Below are 19323 nucleotides of genomic sequence, written 5' to 3'. Positions count from 1 at the left end.
TATGTAGTCTCTTATGTTTGACTTTCTACACTCCCTTTTACTGCCAAGGAATAGTTCATTGTATTAATACGCCATAATTTTTTTATTCTTTTTCCTATTGATGGAAATTTGGGTTCCGTTCAGTATTTGGCTATTTTGAATAAAACTACTGTAAACATTCTTGTACAACTCTTTTTATTTACATATCTTTATTTACTTAAGGTAAATATCTAAATGGAATTGCTGTGTCACAGGGAAGAATATGTTTAACTTGATGAGAATTTGCTAGACTGATTTCCAAAGTAATTATATCATTTTACATTCCCATTAGCAAATTAAGAGAATTCTGGTGGCTCAAACATCCTTCTTCACCAACACTTCATATTTATTGGTGCTTTTAATTTTAGCCATTCTAATGGGTGTGCAGACTGTTGTTTTAATTTGCCTTTCCCTAATGACTAAAGATGTTGAACATTTTTTCTTGTGCTTCTAGACCATTGTATATCTTCTTCTGTAATTTGTCTGTTCTCAAAGAGGTATGTTGTAGATTTTCAGTGTATAGGTCTTTTAATATTTTATTAAATTTGTTCCTAAATGTTTCTCTTTTTTTTGCTGCCATAATTTTTAAATTTTATTTTTAATTGTTTGTTGTTGATGTCTGCCAATATTTTCACACTTAGGTTTTCTATGTTTAGGGGTGATATAATGTGTATAAGTTTAAATAAATATTTGGAGAAGTTCACTGTGGATCATAGTAGAATGCGACCATTTGTATTGTTTTAATTTTATAAGTTTTGGGGATTGTCTCCTTCATCAAAAGAGCAGAATGTAAATAAGCACACAAACAAACAACGGTATTTTCTTCTCAGTCTCTGGCTTGTTATGTTTTTGTGGTCTTGATACGTGAGAATGTCACTGTGTGAGCCTAATAACCAGGATCAGCCCAAGTCATGCTAGCAGAGGGTGGCTGCCATTTTGAGCTCGCTGGCAGTGATCGGTGCTAAAACCAAAGCCATCCCAGTGTTTGAAAAAACTATAGCTATAGTCTCCTTATTACTCAGTGATAGCTCAGAAAAAGTCTCTTTTGGCTTAAAGGTAGAAATAAGCTAAGCTCTCATGATAGAATGTTAAATCCAATTCTAATTCTCATGGTAGGAATGTAAATTGAGCAGTAAAGAAACAGTATAAAAAGCAGATTCTTGGCATCTTATATTATTAAATTAAGGACTTTCTTTTTTGAAATTTGTCTTTTCCTATATAGTTTTCCCTGATTTCTTCATTTGCAGACCGAGAGAAATGCTGATGTTTTACCTGATTTCATAAATGTTAGCTAATATTTACTTTAATCTCAACTTTTTTTTTTCTTTCTAGACCATTGAAAACCAGGAAGAGTTAAGACTTCTTGGAGATGAACTTAAAAAGCAACAACAGATAGTTGCACAAGAAAAGAACCATGCCATAAAGAAAGAAGAAGAGCTTTCTAGGACCTGTGACAGACTGGCAGAAGTCGAAGAAAAACTAAAGGAAAAGGTGAATTTTTAAAGTTATTTCCCTGGCCATTTTTTCTAACTAAACTTTTTTTTTGGTAATTTTTATTTCTGTAGACCTAAATCCAGAAATAGCACATACCATCCAAATGAACATATTTCAATGCTAGTATTTTAGACGATTTCAACTTACACTGAGATCTAAACTAACATACCTTATGAGGATTATATTATTCCAGAGTCTTTAGGTGAGAGAGGGCTTTGTATCATTTAAACAAATCATATGATGTATTCATTCATCAAATATTTATTGAGCACTGTCATGGGCCACGCACTGTTCTGGGCACTTGAGATATATTAGCCAACAAAACAAAGATTCTTTCCTTGCAGAGATGCATTAGTCATTTTGAAATGTAAGATTTATCACTATTACCATCTCTTAGATGTTTGCAGTTTCCCGAATCATTTCTTATATAGAAGCTAGGTGTTATTGGGATATTTGTGTAAGAGCTAAGACCCCTGTAACAGCTGTAGTTCCCAAGAGATTCTAAAATGCACCCATAGAGATCTTTCTATATAAGCTAAGGGCAGTGCCACTTGCATAATAGATAATATAGTACGGTTCTGTTATTATTCTGTGGAATATTTTTTCTTTTTTCTTTCCTCTTTTTTTTTTTTTGAGACAGGGTCTCACTCTGTCACCCAGGCTGGAGTACAGTGGCATGATCACAGCTCACTGTAGCCTCAACCCCCCCTGGGTTCAGGCAGTCCTCCCACTTCAGCCTCCCGAGTAGCTGAGACTAAATTAGCTGTGCCACAACACCCAGCTAATTGTTGTATTTTTGGTAGAAACGAGGTCTCACTATGTTGCCCAGGCTGGTCTCAAACTCCTGGGCTCAAGCAGTCTTCCTGCCTCAGCCTCCCAAAGTGCTAGGATTACAGGTGTGAGCCATCATGCCCAGCCTGTTTTTTTCTTAATATGTGTTTTCTTTTAATTCTGATCCCTTTCACTATCTCACCTAATTGAGTTTACAAAAACCTTATGTCTGTTTCATACTCCTATAAAAATGGTAAAATCAACAGCCTGTGAAGGTTAATGTCTCAGTATTTGGAGGAGCCACCCATAAGCATCTTATTGGAAGTGAAAATAAATTCTCCAAAAGTTTTTAAGAGGATGAGGAATTATAGTTATTTGGTAGCTGTATTTGTATATTTAATTAGTCTCTTTGCTTTTTTACTTTATCTCATCTTCCCCTTATCTCTTTAATCAGTTTATCTCCTTAATCAGCCTGTATCAGTTTCCTAGGGCTGCCATAGCAAATTGCTGTAAACTTGATGGCTTACAATAGAGACATATTCTGTCACAGTTCTGAGTCCTAGAAGTCCAAATTTAAGTGTCAGCAATACCATATTCCCTCTGAAGGCTCTAAGGAAGAATCATTCCTTACTTCTTCCTAGCTTCCAGTGTCTCCCAGCTACCCTTCGTATTCCTTGGCTTGTAACTGCTTCACATGACCTCCTTCTCTGTGCCTCTCTATGTGCTTTTATGTCTCTTATAAATACATTCATTGGAATGAAGACCTACTCCAGTAGGATCACGTCTCAATCCTAATCCAATTACATCTGCAAAGACTCTATTTCCAAATAAGTTCACATTCTGAGGTTCCTGGGAGACATGAATTTTGGGTGGGACAATATTCAACCCGCTGCAGACATTTATGCCTGTGAGTTTCATTTACTTTTAATGCTACTTACCTATTTATATGCTGATAGGAGGCAAGGCTGTTAATGATTTTGTGTAAGAATTTTGAGAATATAAGTAAAATGGTAATTATAAAAATTGTGCATTTTAAGAGCCAGCAACTCCAAGAAAAACAGCAACAGCTTCTTAATGTACAAGAAGAGATGAGTGAGATGCAGAAAAAGATTAATGAAATGGAGAATTTAAAGAATGAATTAAAGAACAAAGAATTGACATTGGAACATATGGAAACAGAGAGGCTTGAGTTGGCTCAGAAACTTAATGAAAATTATGAGGAAGTGAAATCTATAACCAAAGAAAGAAAAGTTCTAAAGGAATTACAGGAGTCATTTGAAACAGAGAGAGACCAACTCAGAGGATATATAAGAGAAATTGAAGCTACAGTAAGTTATACCCTTTTCCTTCATCTATTAAGTGTTTCTTTTAAAATCTGAGCCACTTGGAAAGAGGGGAGCAATGTTGGAAGAATGTTACAATATTCTTTAAATTTCACTCGCCAAGGGCCTACAAACCAAAGAAGAACTAAAAATTGCTCATATTCACCTAAAAGAACACCAAGAAACTATTGATGAACTAAGAAGAAGCATATCTGAGAAGACAGCTCAAATAGTAAATACTCAGGACTTAGAAAAATCCCATACCAAATTACAAGAAGAGGTATGTCTTTTATTCCTTTCATCCTTTGTCACTTCTTCCTTCCTTTCTCCTTTGAAGGAAAGATAAGCAGTAAGAAGTAGCTAGGATGTGGTTCGTTAATTGACTGGGTAAGTATTTGTCGAGTGTCTAATGTGGCAGGCACACTCCTAGGTTATAGAAATGCAATGAGAACAAGGTGGACAAAACCCCTAAAATCCCTCTGATCCATTTGTAGTGAAAGAAAGTAGCTGATAAATAAGCAATCAAATGAACAAGAAAACATTAAATAGTGGTAAATGCTATGGAGAAAGTGAAACACTGGGATTACTGGGCCAACCTATATTAAAAGCCTACTCCATGCCAGACATTGAGACTGTAGATATAAATAAGACATTGTTCTTTCCCCCCATTATAAACTAGAAAGAAAATCCCTTAATTCCAATATGGTAAATGCTGAAATATGCAAAATTACATGGTACCACTAATTTATCATGGAAAGAGAAATCAATCTATACACATAGAAAAATTGAGACATAGCATTGGAGCCCATCTGAAAATGGAGATCATACATTTATTGGGATATAGTTTGCTCAGCTATGGTTTTTCTCTTATAGCATTTGGAAACTAGTGGAGAAATAAGAAGTATGAAACAGACTGCTAGCAAAGTATAATTGGTTCACTTTGGGTCTAAGCTAGAAAGAAAGACAAGTATGACAGAATATGACCCGGAAAAGTCATGAATAGCTTTAGCAGGAATTGAGGGAAAATGAATAACGAGCAGTTTGTGATCCAAGGTAGGCCTGAGGGTTCAAGATGACTTTCCTTGCTGTGAAAAGTATCCTGATCTTTTCCCTTTAAAAATTTATGATAATAGCCAGCGGGATGCGGTGGCTCACACCTGTAATCCCAGCACTTTGGGAGGCCAAGGCAGGCAGATCACCTGAGGTCAGGAGTTTGAGACCAGCCTGGCCAACATGGTGAAACCCCGTCTCTACTAAAAATACAAAAATTAGCCAGGCATGGTAGCACACACCTGTAATCCCAGCTACTCAGGAGACTGAGACAGGAGAATCTCTTGAACCCAGGAGGCAGAGGTTGCAGTGAACTGAGATTGCGCCACTGCACTCCCACCTGGGCAACAGTGAGATCCGTCTCAAAAAAAAAAAAAAAAAAAAATTATGATCATAATCTCCTGATAGTAACCTTGGTATTTTATGAATGTCCTAAGATCCCAGTGCTTCATGAGGAACAAGAGTTACTTCCTAATGTGAAAGAAGTCAGTGAGACTCAGGAAACAATGAATGAACTGGAGTTATTAACAGAACAGTCCACAACCAAGGACTCAACAACACTGGCAAGAATAGAAATGGAAAGGCTCAGGTTGAATGAAAAATTTCAAGAAAGTCAGGAAGAGATAAAATCTCTAACCAAGGAAAGAGACAACCTTAAAACGATTAAAGAAGCCCTTGAAGTTAAACATGACCAGCTGAAAGAACACATTAGAGAAACTTTGGCTAAAGTAAGTTTCATGTTTTCCTCCCATTTTAACAAGTGTCTTATAAGAATCAAGGCTTGTGTTTGTGTTATAGTTATAATGTTTGTATTATAATTATGTTACCAGTTTTTTTAATGTCTCTTAATCATGAAATGACTAGAAACAGAACAATTAAAAATTGCTCTTGAATACCAAGAAGGTATTGAAACAGAGAGAAGATGTTTCAGAGAAAAGAACTGTTTTCTTAAATATTCAAAAAATAATTTAGAAAAAATAATTCTAAATTACAAGAAAGGGTAAAACCAAATATGAGATTGTTTTATTTTCTTTTTTAAACCTGTTCCTTTAATGTTTCATAAAGCACTACTGTGCTTTCTCATTGTTTTAGTCAGAAATCTGGGAGCTATCCCTACTAATATGCCTCCTTCTCTGCTTATTCTGTAATCCAGTCACCAAATCTTATTGATTTGAGTGTGTATTTTAAAAGTCATCCTGCTTATCTCTCCATACTGCCACCACCCTAATCCAAGTCAACATCATTTCTTTCCCTGGCTATCTGCAGTAGCCTCCTAACTGGTCTTCCCACACTCATTCTTAGACTTATCTAATCCAGTTTCTATACTAAGCCTAAGTGATCCTTTCTTACATTCTTTTAATATCTTATTGCTACTTTTTAAATAAAGACCAGGATCCTTTATGTGGCCTATGAGGCCCTAGGTGCAGATCTTGCCGGTCTTATTTCAATTCATTCTTCTTCCTATTCTTTGTTCTCCAGCAACTCTCTTCCTCAGCTCATGGCTTTCAGATTCTCAGGTCTCTCTACCTGCAGTACCTCCATACTCCTTTTTGCCTAACTAATGCTCTCATCCTTCAGATCTCAGTTAAAGCTTTCTCCTCTAGGAATCCCTTCCTATCATTCACAATAGATTATATTTGACACTTGGGCTGTAGGAGAAGCCAGCATCTCTATTTGGTAAGATTCAACATCATATCTATCTTTGTCTTTGAAGTATAAGTCTCAAAAAGAGAGAGATCCTGTAAGTCTCATCATTTTGTCTCCAGCCTCGAATGAGATGCTGACAACACAGTGAGACCTCAATTTTTAAAAAGCATTAAATGCCTGAATAATGGAAGAGTGGGAGAATGGAGAGATTGCTCTGTAAATGAGGCATTGAATCCTGCCTTAATTGTTTTAGAAAGCATCCTGATTTATTTTCCCCTAAAACACAATATCTCTGGATATCAACTGTACTGTTTTATGATTCTCTTAAGATCCAGGAGTCTCAAAGCAAACAAGAACAGTCCTTAAATATGAAAGAAAAACACAATGAAACTACCAAAATCGTGAGTGAGATGGAGCAATTCAAACCCAAAGATTCAGCACTACTAAGGATAGAAATAGAAATGCTCGGATTGTCCAAAAGACTTCAAGAAAGTCATGATGAAATGAAATCTGTAGCTAAGGAGAAAGATGACCTACAGAGGCTACAAGAAGTTCTTCAATCTGAAAGTGACCAGCTCAAAGAAAACATAAAAGAAATTGTAGCTAAAGTAGGTTTCATCTTTTCACCATGTTTTTAAAAAATATTTTGTAACCAAATATTATTATAAACCCTAAATATTTGGAAAGGGGAGTTAATTACAACATAATAGTTATAATGTTTCTATAAATTTATTGGAATTTCCTCTAATAATAAAGCACCTGGAAACTGAAGAGGAACTTAAAGTTGCTCATTGTTGCCTGAAAGAACAAGAGGAAACTATTAATGAGTTAAGAGTGAATCTTTCAGAGAAGGAAACTGAAATATCAACCATTCAAAAGCAGTTAGAAGCAATCAATGATAAATTACAGAACAAGGTAAATTGGGGATGAAGAAACAGTGGGAGGAAATGGGTGGGTTTGGAGTAGCTAACTGAATTATGAAGACTACTATTTGGCATGCTTAATTGTTTTGGGAAGCAACCTTTTCCTCTTAAGTTGTGTGTGTGTGTGTGTGTTTACATATTTTTATGACTATTAACTTATTTTATAATTATGTTTAAGATCCAAGAGATTTATGAGAAAGAGGAACAACTTAATATAAAACAAATTAGTGAGGTTCAGGAAAAAGTGAATGAACTGAAACAATTCAAGGAGCATCGCAAAGTCAAGCATTCAGCACTACAAAGTATAGAAAGTAAGATGCTCGAGTTGACCAACAGACTTCAAGAAAGTCAAGAAGAAATACAAATTATGATTAAGGAAAAAGAGGAAATGAAAAGAGTACAGGAGGCCCTTCAGATAGAGAGAGACCAACTGAAAGAAAACACTAAAGAAATTGTAGCTAAAGTAAGTTCCCATCTTATTTTTTTTTTGGATACAGAAATAGTGTTAAGGTGATAATGACGGTGTTCATGTTAAGTTTTATTTATTTTCCTCTAATCATAAAGGGACCGGAAATAAAAGAGGAATCAAAAACTGCTTATATTCAACTGAGTACCAATAAACTGTTAGTAGACAGAATATTTCAGAGAAGACAGCTCAAGTAGCAAATATTCATTGGGATTTAGGAAATTCTGATTGTGAATTACAGGAAAAAGTGGGACTTGTTAAATTGGAAAATGACATCTAATTATTGTTACTCATATCCCTTATGAAAGAAAGTAGTACATACATTAGATTACAATGTAAAAATGATTGCCTTATTTTAGGAACAATTCTTCCTTTTCCTAAAAAAATTCTGCCTGTGTTGTAACTTACTTTATAATTTTCTCAGATGAAAGAATCTCAAGAAAAAGAATATCAGTTTCTTAAGATGACAGCTGTCAATGAGACTCAGGAAAAAATGTGTGAAATAGACCACTTGAAGGAGCAATTTGAGACCCAGAAGTTAAACCTGGAAAACATAGAAACAGAGAATATAAGGTTGACTCAGATACTACATGAAAACCTTGAAGAAATGAGATCTGTAACAAAAGAAAGAGATGACCTTAGGAGTATGGAGGAGACTCTCAAAGTAGAGAGAGACCAGCTCAAGGAAAACCTTAGAGAAACTATAACTAGAGTGAGTTACCATCTCTCTACACCTCTAGTAACTATGACATTGAGTCCTAAGAGAAAAATCTGCCATAGGGTTGGTGGGAGTATAAAATTGGTCCAGGCCAGGCACGGTGGCTCAAGCCGGTAATCCCAGCACTTTGGGAGGCCAGGGCAGGCAGATCACGAGGTCAGGAGATCGAGACCATCCTGGCTAACATGGTGAAACGCCATCTCTACTAAAAACATAAAAAATTAGGCAGGCGTGGTGGTGGGCGCCTATAGTCCCAGCTACTCGGGAGGCTGAGGCAGGAGAATGGCGTGAACCCAGGAGGCAGAGGTTGCAGTGAGCCAAGATCGCACCACTGCACTCCAGCCTGGGTGACAGAGCAAGACCCCATCTCAAAAAATAAAATAAAATAAAAAAATAAGATAAAATTGGTCCAATATTGAGGAAAGTTGGTGAGGGTATATTTGGAAATACCTTCCAAATTTTTCGAAAGGTTTATTCGTTGATCCACAAGTCCAGTTGTAACTATCCTCCACACATTTGCACAACTGTATAAAGATATTTGTAGGATATTCTTTGCAACAAGTTGCAATAATGAAATAACACAAACAAAAACAGGGAAAATTCTAACCATCCATTGGTAAGGGACTGGTTAAATAAGTGCAGCACATTCACGTCATGGAATTCTATGCCACAAATAAAAAGTGTGGTAGAGCTATAGTGCTGATTTGAAGGGTGAAGTGTCCTGTTAGGGAACAGGGTAAGTTCAGGAATAGTGTATCTAGAATGTATTGACATCTAAAAGTAGCTTAGAGGGTGAGAACTAGGAGGCCTCAGAAGAGGGTGGAAGATTTTTACCTCCTGCCCTATACCTTTCTATAGCGTGTGGATGGTACTACTCTCAATGTATTATTTTTATTTTTCTATTGATAAAGGACCTAGAAAAACAAGAGGAGCTAAAAATTGTTCACATGCATCTGAAGGAGCACCAAGAAACTATTGATAAACTAAGAGGGATTGTTTCAGAGAAAACAAATGAAATATCAAATATGCAAAAGGACTTAGAACACTCAAATGATGCCTTAAAAGCACAGGTATTTTATTTTTAAGTTATCTCAGTTACTGAGAGTTTGAATCAAACTTTTTGTGTAATGAAACAAGATATGAATTACCCTAAAATTGAAGGCAAGTGAAGACTTACTTGCCTACTCAATTTAGAAACTATCATTGATCTTTTTATATCTACTGATAATCCTAACTTATTGTATGATTATCTCAAGATCCAAGAACTTCAGGAGAAAGAACATCAACTTCTTTTTTTTTTTTTTTTTTTTTGAGACGTAGTCTTGCTCTGTCGCCTAGAGTGCAACGGCATGATCTCGGCTCACTACAATCTCTGCCTCCCGGGTTCAAGCGATTCTCCTGCCTCAAGTCTCCCAAGTAGCTAGGATTACAGATGCATGTCATCACACCCAACTAATTTTTGTATTTTTAGTAGAGAGGGGGTTTCACCATGTTGACCAGGGTGGTCTCGATCGCCTGACCTCATGATCCACCCGCCTCGGCCTCCCAAAGTGCTGGGATTACAGGCATGAGCCACCAGGCCCAGCCTCAACTTCTTAAAGTAAAAAATGATCTTAGGGAAACTATGTATCAAACAGGTCAGTTAAAGAAGCAGTTAGAGGCCTGGAATGTAACTCTGGGAAGTGTGGAAACGCAGAAATTAAGATTGACTCAGAAGCTTCATGAAAACCTTCAGGATGTAAGATTTGTTACTAAGGAAAATGATGGCCTAAGAGGAGTAGAGGAAATCTTTAAAATGGAGCAAGACCAACTTAGGGAAGGCCTTAGAGAAACAGAAGCTAAAGTAAGCTCATTCCTCTCCCTGGCAATTCAATGTATTGTGTTCTTACAGCAATGAACCCTTCTTTGAACCAAGTACTACTGTTGGCAAGAATGAAATGATACAGCCTTTTAAGCAGATAATTTGTTACTGTTCTTGAAAAGTTCAAGTCTGCAATTAGCATTTTCCTTATGGACTTTAGCCTACATATATACTGTTAAAGGAGTGTGTGTGTATATACAAACACAACGTATACATATGCCATAGGTTATTTATTGTAGTGATTTTAATTAAAAATCTGAAACAATCTAAATGTTCCTCAGAAGGAAACAGTAAATATGAACAATATGTCGAAATACCATGCAACACTTAAAAAAAGTAATATATGTGTAATGTGTTTGCCTCTGGAAAGCAGAAGTAGAGTGTGAAGAGAGGAGGACAGGGAAGAGAAAGCCTGTACCTTAAAAACAACAACAAAGATATAGAGTAACAGTGTTATTATTTTTACTAAGAAAATATATCACTTTATTTTTTAAAAACTAATATTAAGATATGTCACTGTTTTTAAAATTTCTCTAATGATAAAGGATCTGAAAATACAAGAGGAACTAAGAATTGCTCACATGCATCTGAAAGAGCAGCAGGAAACTATTGACAAACTCAGAGGAATTGTTTCTGAGAAGACAGATAAAATATCAAATATGCAAAAAGATTTAGAAAATTCAAATGCTAAATTACAAGAAAAGGTATTTTTATGGGGGGATTGTTTGATTGGATATCTGATTTGTTTGTGCCTAAAATTGTTGGGGATATAAAATGGTTCAACCACACTGGAAAACACCTTGGCAGTATTTACTAATGCTGGACGTAGCCTGCCTGAGGCCCAACATTTCCGCTTCTTGGGTATGTACTTAAGAGAAAAGACTACGTACATACTTCTGTAAAAAGACACAAGAATATTTATAGCAGCCTTATTCAAAATAACAAAAAACTGAAAACTCAAATGTCCATCAGCAGGAAAATGGATACATACATTGTGATATATAAGTTCAAAAGCAGGCAAAACTGAACCAGGATGATAAAGGTCAGAATAGTGGCTGTCTCTAGGAAGGAGCACACAGAAACTTTATGAAGTGCTAGAAATATTCTCTGTTTTAATCTGGGTTGTAGTTTCATAGATTTATACCTGTGTCAAGAATAATTAAGTTATACATTGAAGATGAGCATGCTTTATATATGTTATACCTCAAAAGAAAGTAAAATTCTGTGTGGAATTGTGCAGGATATCAGTGAGAGTAACATGGGTAGACAGTTGTCTTAATCAATTTAGAAACTATTATTTATCTGTCCCTAAAAAGCTACCTAACATATTATTTTATGATTATCTTAAGATTCAAGAACTTAAGGCAAATGAACATCAACTTTTTAAGTTAAAAAAAGATGTCAATGAGACACAGAAAAAAGTGTCTGAAATGGAGCAACTAAAGAAACAAATAAAAGACCAAAGCTTAACTCTGAGTAAATTAGAAATGGAGAATTTAAATTTGGCTCAGAAACTTCATGAAAACCTTGAAGAAATGAAATCTGTAATGAAAGAAAGAGATAATCTAAGAAGAGTAGAGGAGACACTCAAACTGGAGAGAGACCAACTCAAGGAAAGCCTGCAAGAAACCAAAGCTAGAGTGAGTTGTGTTCTCTCTTTACCCTACCATTATATTCACATATTTGGGCAAAAATACAGTGTTCACTGCAGCGTTGTGTCTGGTGACTAAAACCTAGAAACAATCTAAGTGTCCACCAATAAGGCACTATCTGTATAATGGAAAACTAAGCATAAGAATGGGGTATTCTTTATGTGATATTGATTTAGAAAGATGTCCAAGTGGTGTGAAAGGAGAAGGCTATGGGTGAGGCTACCAGCAGAAAATTTTACTTTACTCTTCTAATTTAGGAGGTTGTATAATGGTTGTTTTTAACTGTGAGTGTATAGTTTTTAAGATTTTGTTTAAACTCAATCATTAAGTAAAGGTAATGTGCCTTTATATCATTACATTTCTTGATTTCTTCTAACCATAAAGGATCTGGAAATACAACAGGAACTAAAAACTGCTCGTATGCTATCAAAAGAACACAAAGAAACTGCTGATAAACTTAGAGAAAAAATTTCAGAAAAGACAATTCAAATTTCAGACATTCAAAAGGATTTAGATAAATCAAAAGTTGAATTACAGAAAAAGGTATGTGTTGTTTTGTTCTTCTTTTGGAAGTAACTGTGCCCAAAATTATTTGTGGAATTAAAAAGATATAGATACAGATATGTAGATAGATATGTGCATATAGAACACAAGTAGACACTATTTGCCTTCCTTGAAGAAACTGCTTACATTCTAACTTGTTTTACAATTATCTCAAGATCCAAGAACTTCAGAAAAAAGAACTTCAACTGCTTAGAGTGAAAGAAGATGTCAATATGAGTCATAAAAAAATTAATGAAATGGAACAGTTGAAGAAGCAATTTGAGGCCCAAAACTTATCTATGCAAAGTGTGAGAATGGATAACTTCCAGTTGACTAAGAAACTTCATGAAAGCCTTGAAGAAATAAGAATTGTAGCTAAAGAAAGAGATGAGCTAAGGAGGATAAAAGAATCTCTCAAAATGGAAAGGGACCAATTCATAGCAACCTTAAGGGAAATGATAGCTAGAGTGAGTTCAGAATCTTCCCTTGTGTAGTAACTATTAATAAGAATTAAGCTTTTTTGAAAAGAATTACAATGTTTTTATTTCTTTCTCTGGAAATTCCTATGAACAGTAAAGGACAGTGGGAAATGGTTACTCTAATTTTTACACAATAGAAAACAGTTTTAAAAGAAGCAAAAATATTTTCAGAAAATAACATGTAATTCTTTATTTTTATAAACTGTGTTAAAGCAGTCTATTTCCCTTAATATAACATTTTAAAGTTTTTTTTAATCAAGAGATAGGATCATTCTAAATGGAGAAATATTTGAAGGATTAGATTTGTAAGAGAGCAAATATTCCCATTTCTCTACCTATACATGCTGGAGTTCTAGAGTTGGGCTCTTATTGGTGAAGTTAAAAGGAAAAAAGGCAAGATAAATATAAAAATTAAGTTCCTCTGGTATGACTATTTATAGATATTCAGAATCATATATCTTAAAATATCTAATTAAATCCTCTTTTTGAAAGTAACAAAGTTCAGACAAATAAGTTTATTAAAATCTGTAAAAATCTTTTTTATTCTCATATTTCTTTATGTGGGCCTGAACTAAATTTATAGAGAGATTTAATTCATTCAACAAATATTCTTCTAGGTACTGTAGTGAACAAGATAAGTGGGAGAAAATGTTTTTGTTTCACTTTATACTTTTTAATCAGAAATGCAAAATGTACACAGGATATGAACTTTTCCAAGGTGCTGGGAAGAATATATGACTAGGGTTTGAAACACCATAGACAGTACAGGTGGTTTTGCCAGTATATTTGGTTGGCGCCAATAAAGTGCATTAGGATAAAAGCAAGTGCCACTGTTAAAACTACAAGTGAATAATGCAGAGATTTGGAAGAGTAGGAATCAGAAATTAAAATCTAATTTATTTGTTTTCCTGGTTGTTTATTTATTTATTTATTTATTTTTATAGAGACAGGGTCTCGCTATGTTGCCGAGGGTGGTTTCGAGCTCCTGAGCTCAAGTGATCCTCCTGCCTCGACCTCCTAAAGTGCTAGGATTACAGGCGTGGGCTACCATGCCTGGCCCTAAAACCTAATTTGTAGCTATGAAAAGCAAATCCTGTCTCCAAAAATTACATGATTTTTCTACTTTTTTACCAATGAGTTAAGGTCACTCCCTATAAAACTTACTGATACTATTATTCATTTTCTGATCATTTTAACATTGCTTTTGAGTGACAAGTATAATATTTAATTCCATTATTGAAATGTCATGTAATTTAGAAGTGTGTGATTAGACATTATATGTGAATATAGTCATGAAAAAGCCCTGTTTATTTTCTTTTTACCAAAGCAGGACCGACAGAACCACCAAGTAAAACCTGAAAAAAGGTTACTAAGTGATGGACAACAGCACCTTACGGAAAGCCTGAGAGAAAAGTGCTCTAGAATAAAAGTAAGTACCCCCTGTTAAAACTACAAATGATTATTGGTTGTCTTCCAAAGGCTTACTGAAACCTGAAGTGGGATTGAAGGAACCTCTGGAATAAATACGTAGTGCTCAGTATTTTTCTAAACATTGTAATCTAGTACAGGTGTGTGGGTATAATGCATATATACACACATACACAAACAACAATGGGAGCTTGTGAATTTAAGTCCTCACCAGAAAAGTGATACTTGAGCAAATACCTGAACGAGGTAAAGGGTCAGGCCATACAGATGTCTGAAAAGACCATTATAGGCAAAGGGAACAGCGAGTACAAAGTTCCTGAGGCAGAAGACTCTGTGGTGGTTCAAGGAATATCGAAAAGAGGGCAAGCTGCTAATGAATGAGATCAGAGAGTTAACAGGGAAGAGGCAAGCTGTGGGACACGAAAAAAGACTGAGTTTTATTAAGTGAGGTGGAGATCCATTGGGGAATTTTTACCGCAAGAGAAACATAATCTGACTTAACATTTTAAAGGGATGACTCTTAATTGTTATATTGAAAATAGAGTGGAAGCAGGAAGACCATTATAAAGACTGATTTCAATCACCCAGGCAGAGATCATCCTGGCCTGGCCCAGAGAGGGAGCAATAGAGGTAGTGAGAAGTGTTGAGATTCTGAATATACATTGAAGGGAAAGCCAACAGGATTTACAGTCACACCTGTTGGAATGCAAGATCTCTAAGGACATTTTTGTTTTGTTTATGACTACATCATTTAGCACATTCCTGACATAAGTCAGTGTTCAATATGCTGCTGTATACTGTAGTTGATTCATCCTAAAACCAAAAACAGGAATCCCCTCTCCAACATTCCAGATTGATTAACATCTAGCTTTTCTTAAATTATTAAAAATAAAGGGCTCATTCTTGTGAGAACGCCCTTGTTTTATTGTTTAGCAGCCTGAACTAAACGTGTTACCTACTACATGATTACAGTAACTTGAATTTTACATGTTTCTCTACCTGTGCTCTGACCAGTGTGTCACCTGCATAGCCTCAAGTCACTTGAGTGTATGGGTCCAGATTTATTGCATGTCTACTGTATGCCAGGTACCATACTGGGTGCTTTACCTCATGATATAGGCTTTATTGCTCCATTCATAAACAAGGAAACTGCCTTTCCTCAGAAAGGAAGTTTGGCAGTTGCCCAAGGTTACACAGCTAGTAAATTGTTAGAATCAGAATTTTAAACTAAGTCAGACTTGTATCTGACTTAGTTCAAAACTTGGGTATAGAAACATGTTTATAAACATAATTTTGTCTCCTTCAAGTTAAATGACTGTGTCTGTTTTATAGATTACATAGGTATATAGGTATAGATCATATATTTTACTTGACCCCAGAAAACTTTGTGGTAATTATTGTAGTCTTCCTGTTGTTGTGAAAATGGCTCAGTGACTTCCGCAGTCAAGAAGTGGCAGAGCTGGAACCTGAACTCTACCTCTGACAAAGGGTTAGAAAACAGATTGTAGGTAGATAGTAGGATTGTGTGAAGTATCTATACCAAGCTGACAAATAGGTGGTTTGATTCTTAATCACTTGTTTTATCTGCTAACTCAGACTGCCTACTATAAACATAAACCAGCACTCAACCATGAACTACAATACATACTTAATTGAATTTACTCAAATTTCTCATCAGACTTTGTCAATGTTGATTCATATCATGGATATTCAAAAAACTAAAAGAAAATGCATCAAAATGTTAAGAATGGTTGGTCCTGGCTTTCTTTGTTATATTTGCTTAAATTTTTTAAATTGCCGTAATAATTATCTATTATTTCTGTTATCCAAAATGACAACAAGAGTTTCCTTTTGTTTTTAGACACAAAGGTCTTTATTTCTCTCCTACAGAAAATGTTAAAGCATAAGTTTTGTTACAATTCTAGAGTTGTAACTACTTATTGTGATATTAGAATGAATTGTTATAAATTGAGTGAATTCTCATTTCCTTTAGGAGCTTTTGAAGAGATACTCAGAGATGGATGATCATTATGAGTGCTTGAATAGATTGTCTCTTGACTTGGAGAAGGAAATTGAAATCCAAAAAGAGCTTTCAATGAGAGTTAAAGCAAACCTCTCACTTCCCTATTTACAAACCAAACACATTGAAAAACTTTTTACTGCAAACCAGAGATGCTCCATGGAATTCCACAGAATCATGAAGAAACTGAAGGTACCATCTTTTTTAGTAATATCCTTTTAAATATTTCAGTTATAAACATCAATGTATTTAAGTCCTGCTTCAGGTGCCGGCATATTTGCTATTTAGTATTCTTACTACCAAATTAAAGATTATATGGGTCTGAGCATAGTAATATGTAGGATATCAGCAACACCTGAACTCTGCCTGTGGGCCTAGACATTATGTCAGGATGTTCAGGAGGCAGATGTGAGTTAACATCTCAAAGATCTCATAGTCTGGGGTGAGACAGACATATAAACAAGTATTAAGTGCAATGATAGAAGTGTATGCAAGTTATATGATGTACTAAATAAAATTACAGAAGATGAAACTGTAGTAGAAGCCAGACTCAATAACAAAGCTTGGAGTTCTTTTTGTAGATGGGGAATCATTAGACTATTGTTTTAAGTGGTGGTGTTAACAGGATCTGATTACCACTTAGGTACTAAACTAAAGAATACAGAAGAAATGAGTTTGAGGGAGATAAGCCTAGTAGCAGAAAGCAATAAGAGGCAGTTACAGTGGTCCAGATGAGATATTATATGTGACTGTACTACTAGGGAGGGTTTCATAGGGCTGGAGAGGACAAACGAGATTAAAGAAATATTTAGCAGCTTAAAATAGTAGGTCAACATAATTGATAGTGGACATAAGGGAGAGAAGTTTAGATGGAGTTCTTGGATTTGGGCTTAGTCAGGTTTGTCGATAGTGGTACCATTAACAGAGATTCAAAAATAAAAAAGAAAGAGAAACAAGGTAGATGAGGCAGGAGATTGTTTAATTTGAGATGTTTGGGGGCTGAAATACCTATGATGGAACATCCAAGAGGAGAAACCAAGTAGACATTTAGATTTGAGTTTGAGGTTTGGCAGGAGAAAAATAAGAACTAAGATTTGAGACTGATCAGCATATAGGTGATAGATAATACATTTGTAAGATCATCCAGAAAGCATAATGAAGACTAAGAGCCTTGGGATAAAAACAGAACTCTGGAAAAGATAAATGTCTAAGAGGCAGTAGCAGAAAAGGGAGCAAAACATGGGTTCAAGGTTGGAAAAGTCAAAGATACAGGAGAGAACCTAGCAAAAGTACTGCTACCCAAATCAGTGGAGAAGAGTATGTCAAAGATGAAGTTATGAGTGGCAAATACTTCAGAGAGTCAGAATATGGACTGAAGATATTCTCTCAATGTGGTGATAATAGAACTCATTAGTGATCATTGTCAGAACAGTTTCAACTGGGTAGTTAAGGAAGAGACCAGATTATAAGAGGTTAAGGAATGGTGGAAGTTGAGGAATAAGTAAGCTGGTATCTGCCCTACCTGGGTGGATTGCCCTTCAGGCCCTGGTAATTCTTCCACAAATCCTGGTAATCAGACATCTAGAATTATTCATGAAGTCCATGAGACATTTGGCATTGAAATTATTGTCTCTTGAAGCCAAATATCTAAATATGCTTGACAAGGAAGTCTTTTTTTTTTTTTTTTTTTTTTTTTTTTTGAGACGGAGTCTTGCTCTGTTGCCCAGGCTGGAGTGCAGTGGTGCAATCTCTGCTCACTGCAAGCTCCGCCTCCCGGGTTCACGCCATTCTCCTGCCTCAGCCTTCCAAGTAGCTGGGACTACAGGCGCCTGCCACCACGCCCAGCTAATTTTTTGTATTTTTAGTAGAGACAGGGTTTCACTGTGTTAGCCAGGATGGTCTCGAACTCCTGACCTTGTGATCCGCCCACGTCAGCCTCCCAAAGTGCTGGGATTACAGGCATGAGCCACCATGTCTGGCCGACAAGGAAGTCTTGAGGCATGTAACATCATCTTTTTGGTTACCCAATCAGCGTTGGCAGGAGAGGATGTTGAAAATGAGTCTCATGAGTTTAACTGGGAAACCTGGGTGATTGGTAATGTAATTAGCCAAAAACTGGGCAATAGAAAAAGGAGGACTTGTAGAGAAAGGGATCATGTTACATTTTAAACATGTTGAATTTGAAGTACTTGTAAGACATCCAAGAAGTATATCTGGTAAGAAGTCAGAAATAAGGAATTATAGGTCTGGGAGTTAGTTATTCTCCTAAGATACTAAGAGGAAAAAACTGGGGATAGAGAGAAGCTCTTTCCCTTTTCCTCACTTGTGAGAGGATATAGGTAAATAAGAGATGTCATCCTACCTCGTAGTCTCAAGGATGAAAACTTTCTCTACATGTGACAAAATTTTCATTTACCAATTTGTTTAATTTTTTTCTGCAAGTATGTGTTAAACTATGTTACAAAAATAAAAGAAGAACAACATGAATCCATCAATAAATTTGAAATGGATTTTATTGATGAAGTGGAAAAGCAAAAGGAATTGCTAATTAAAATACAGCACCTTCAACAAGATTGTGATGTACCATCCAGAGAATTAAGGGATCTCAAATTGAACCAGAATATGGATCTACATATTGAGGTATAATTTATTTTAAATGGATTTAATTAGATTTTAAGCCTTTTTATCAAGTAGAAAGGTACTTTTTCATGTGCTTAGAGCTATTTTCATTTACCAGAAATTAAAAATACGTTGCAGAGTGATACCTGGCCAGACATAAAGACTGGCAAATAATGGACTAGCCTCCCTTCAGACCTCAATAGATACAGGAAAACTTATGTCTATGCTGGGAGTCAGAAACCTCTTTATTACAACAACTCCACATGGAATGTGTTACTTGCATTCATCTATGTGAGGCCGGCATCCAATTCC

The 19323-nt window shown here is 35.6% G+C and overlaps 1 protein-coding gene across 16 annotated transcripts in view; it reads left to right on the top strand.

Moving 5' to 3' along the window:
• Positions 1-19323, top strand: part of CENPE (centromere protein E) — a 92857-nt gene that overhangs the window by 45730 nt on the left and 27804 nt on the right. For 5 of the 16 annotated variants that reach the window (XM_009448079.5, XM_016951950.4, XM_054683240.2 and 2 more), the window contains 16 exons: positions 1351-1509; positions 3321-3611; positions 3730-3885; positions 5093-5383; positions 6632-6910; positions 7059-7217; positions 7404-7688; positions 8116-8403; positions 9321-9479; positions 10816-10974; positions 11620-11910; positions 12307-12465; positions 12642-12932; positions 14272-14373; positions 16366-16584; positions 18835-19032. In XM_009448079.5, coding sequence (XP_009446354.4) covers positions 1351-1509; positions 3321-3611; positions 3730-3885; positions 5093-5383; positions 6632-6910; positions 7059-7217; positions 7404-7688; positions 8116-8403; positions 9321-9479; positions 10816-10974; positions 11620-11910; positions 12307-12465; positions 12642-12932; positions 14272-14373; positions 16366-16584; positions 18835-19032 — 3486 coding nt within the window. The remainder of the gene's footprint in view (positions 1-1350; positions 1510-3320; positions 3612-3729; positions 3886-5092; positions 5384-6631; positions 6911-7058; positions 7218-7403; positions 7689-8115; positions 8404-9320; positions 9480-10815; positions 10975-11619; positions 11911-12306; positions 12466-12641; positions 12933-14271; positions 14374-16365; positions 16585-18834; positions 19033-19323) is intronic. The other 11 variants (XM_063808988.1, XM_063808986.1, XM_009448083.5 and 8 more) reach the window with 6 other exon arrangements.

The sequence above is a fragment of the Pan troglodytes genome, chromosome 3 (genome assembly GCF_028858775.2).
Source record: "Pan troglodytes isolate AG18354 chromosome 3, NHGRI_mPanTro3-v2.0_pri, whole genome shotgun sequence".
Classification (NCBI taxonomy): domain Eukaryota; kingdom Metazoa; phylum Chordata; class Mammalia; order Primates; family Hominidae; genus Pan; species Pan troglodytes.
Note: the sequence above shows the minus strand (reverse complement) of the source record. Positions and strands in the feature narration are given on the sequence as shown.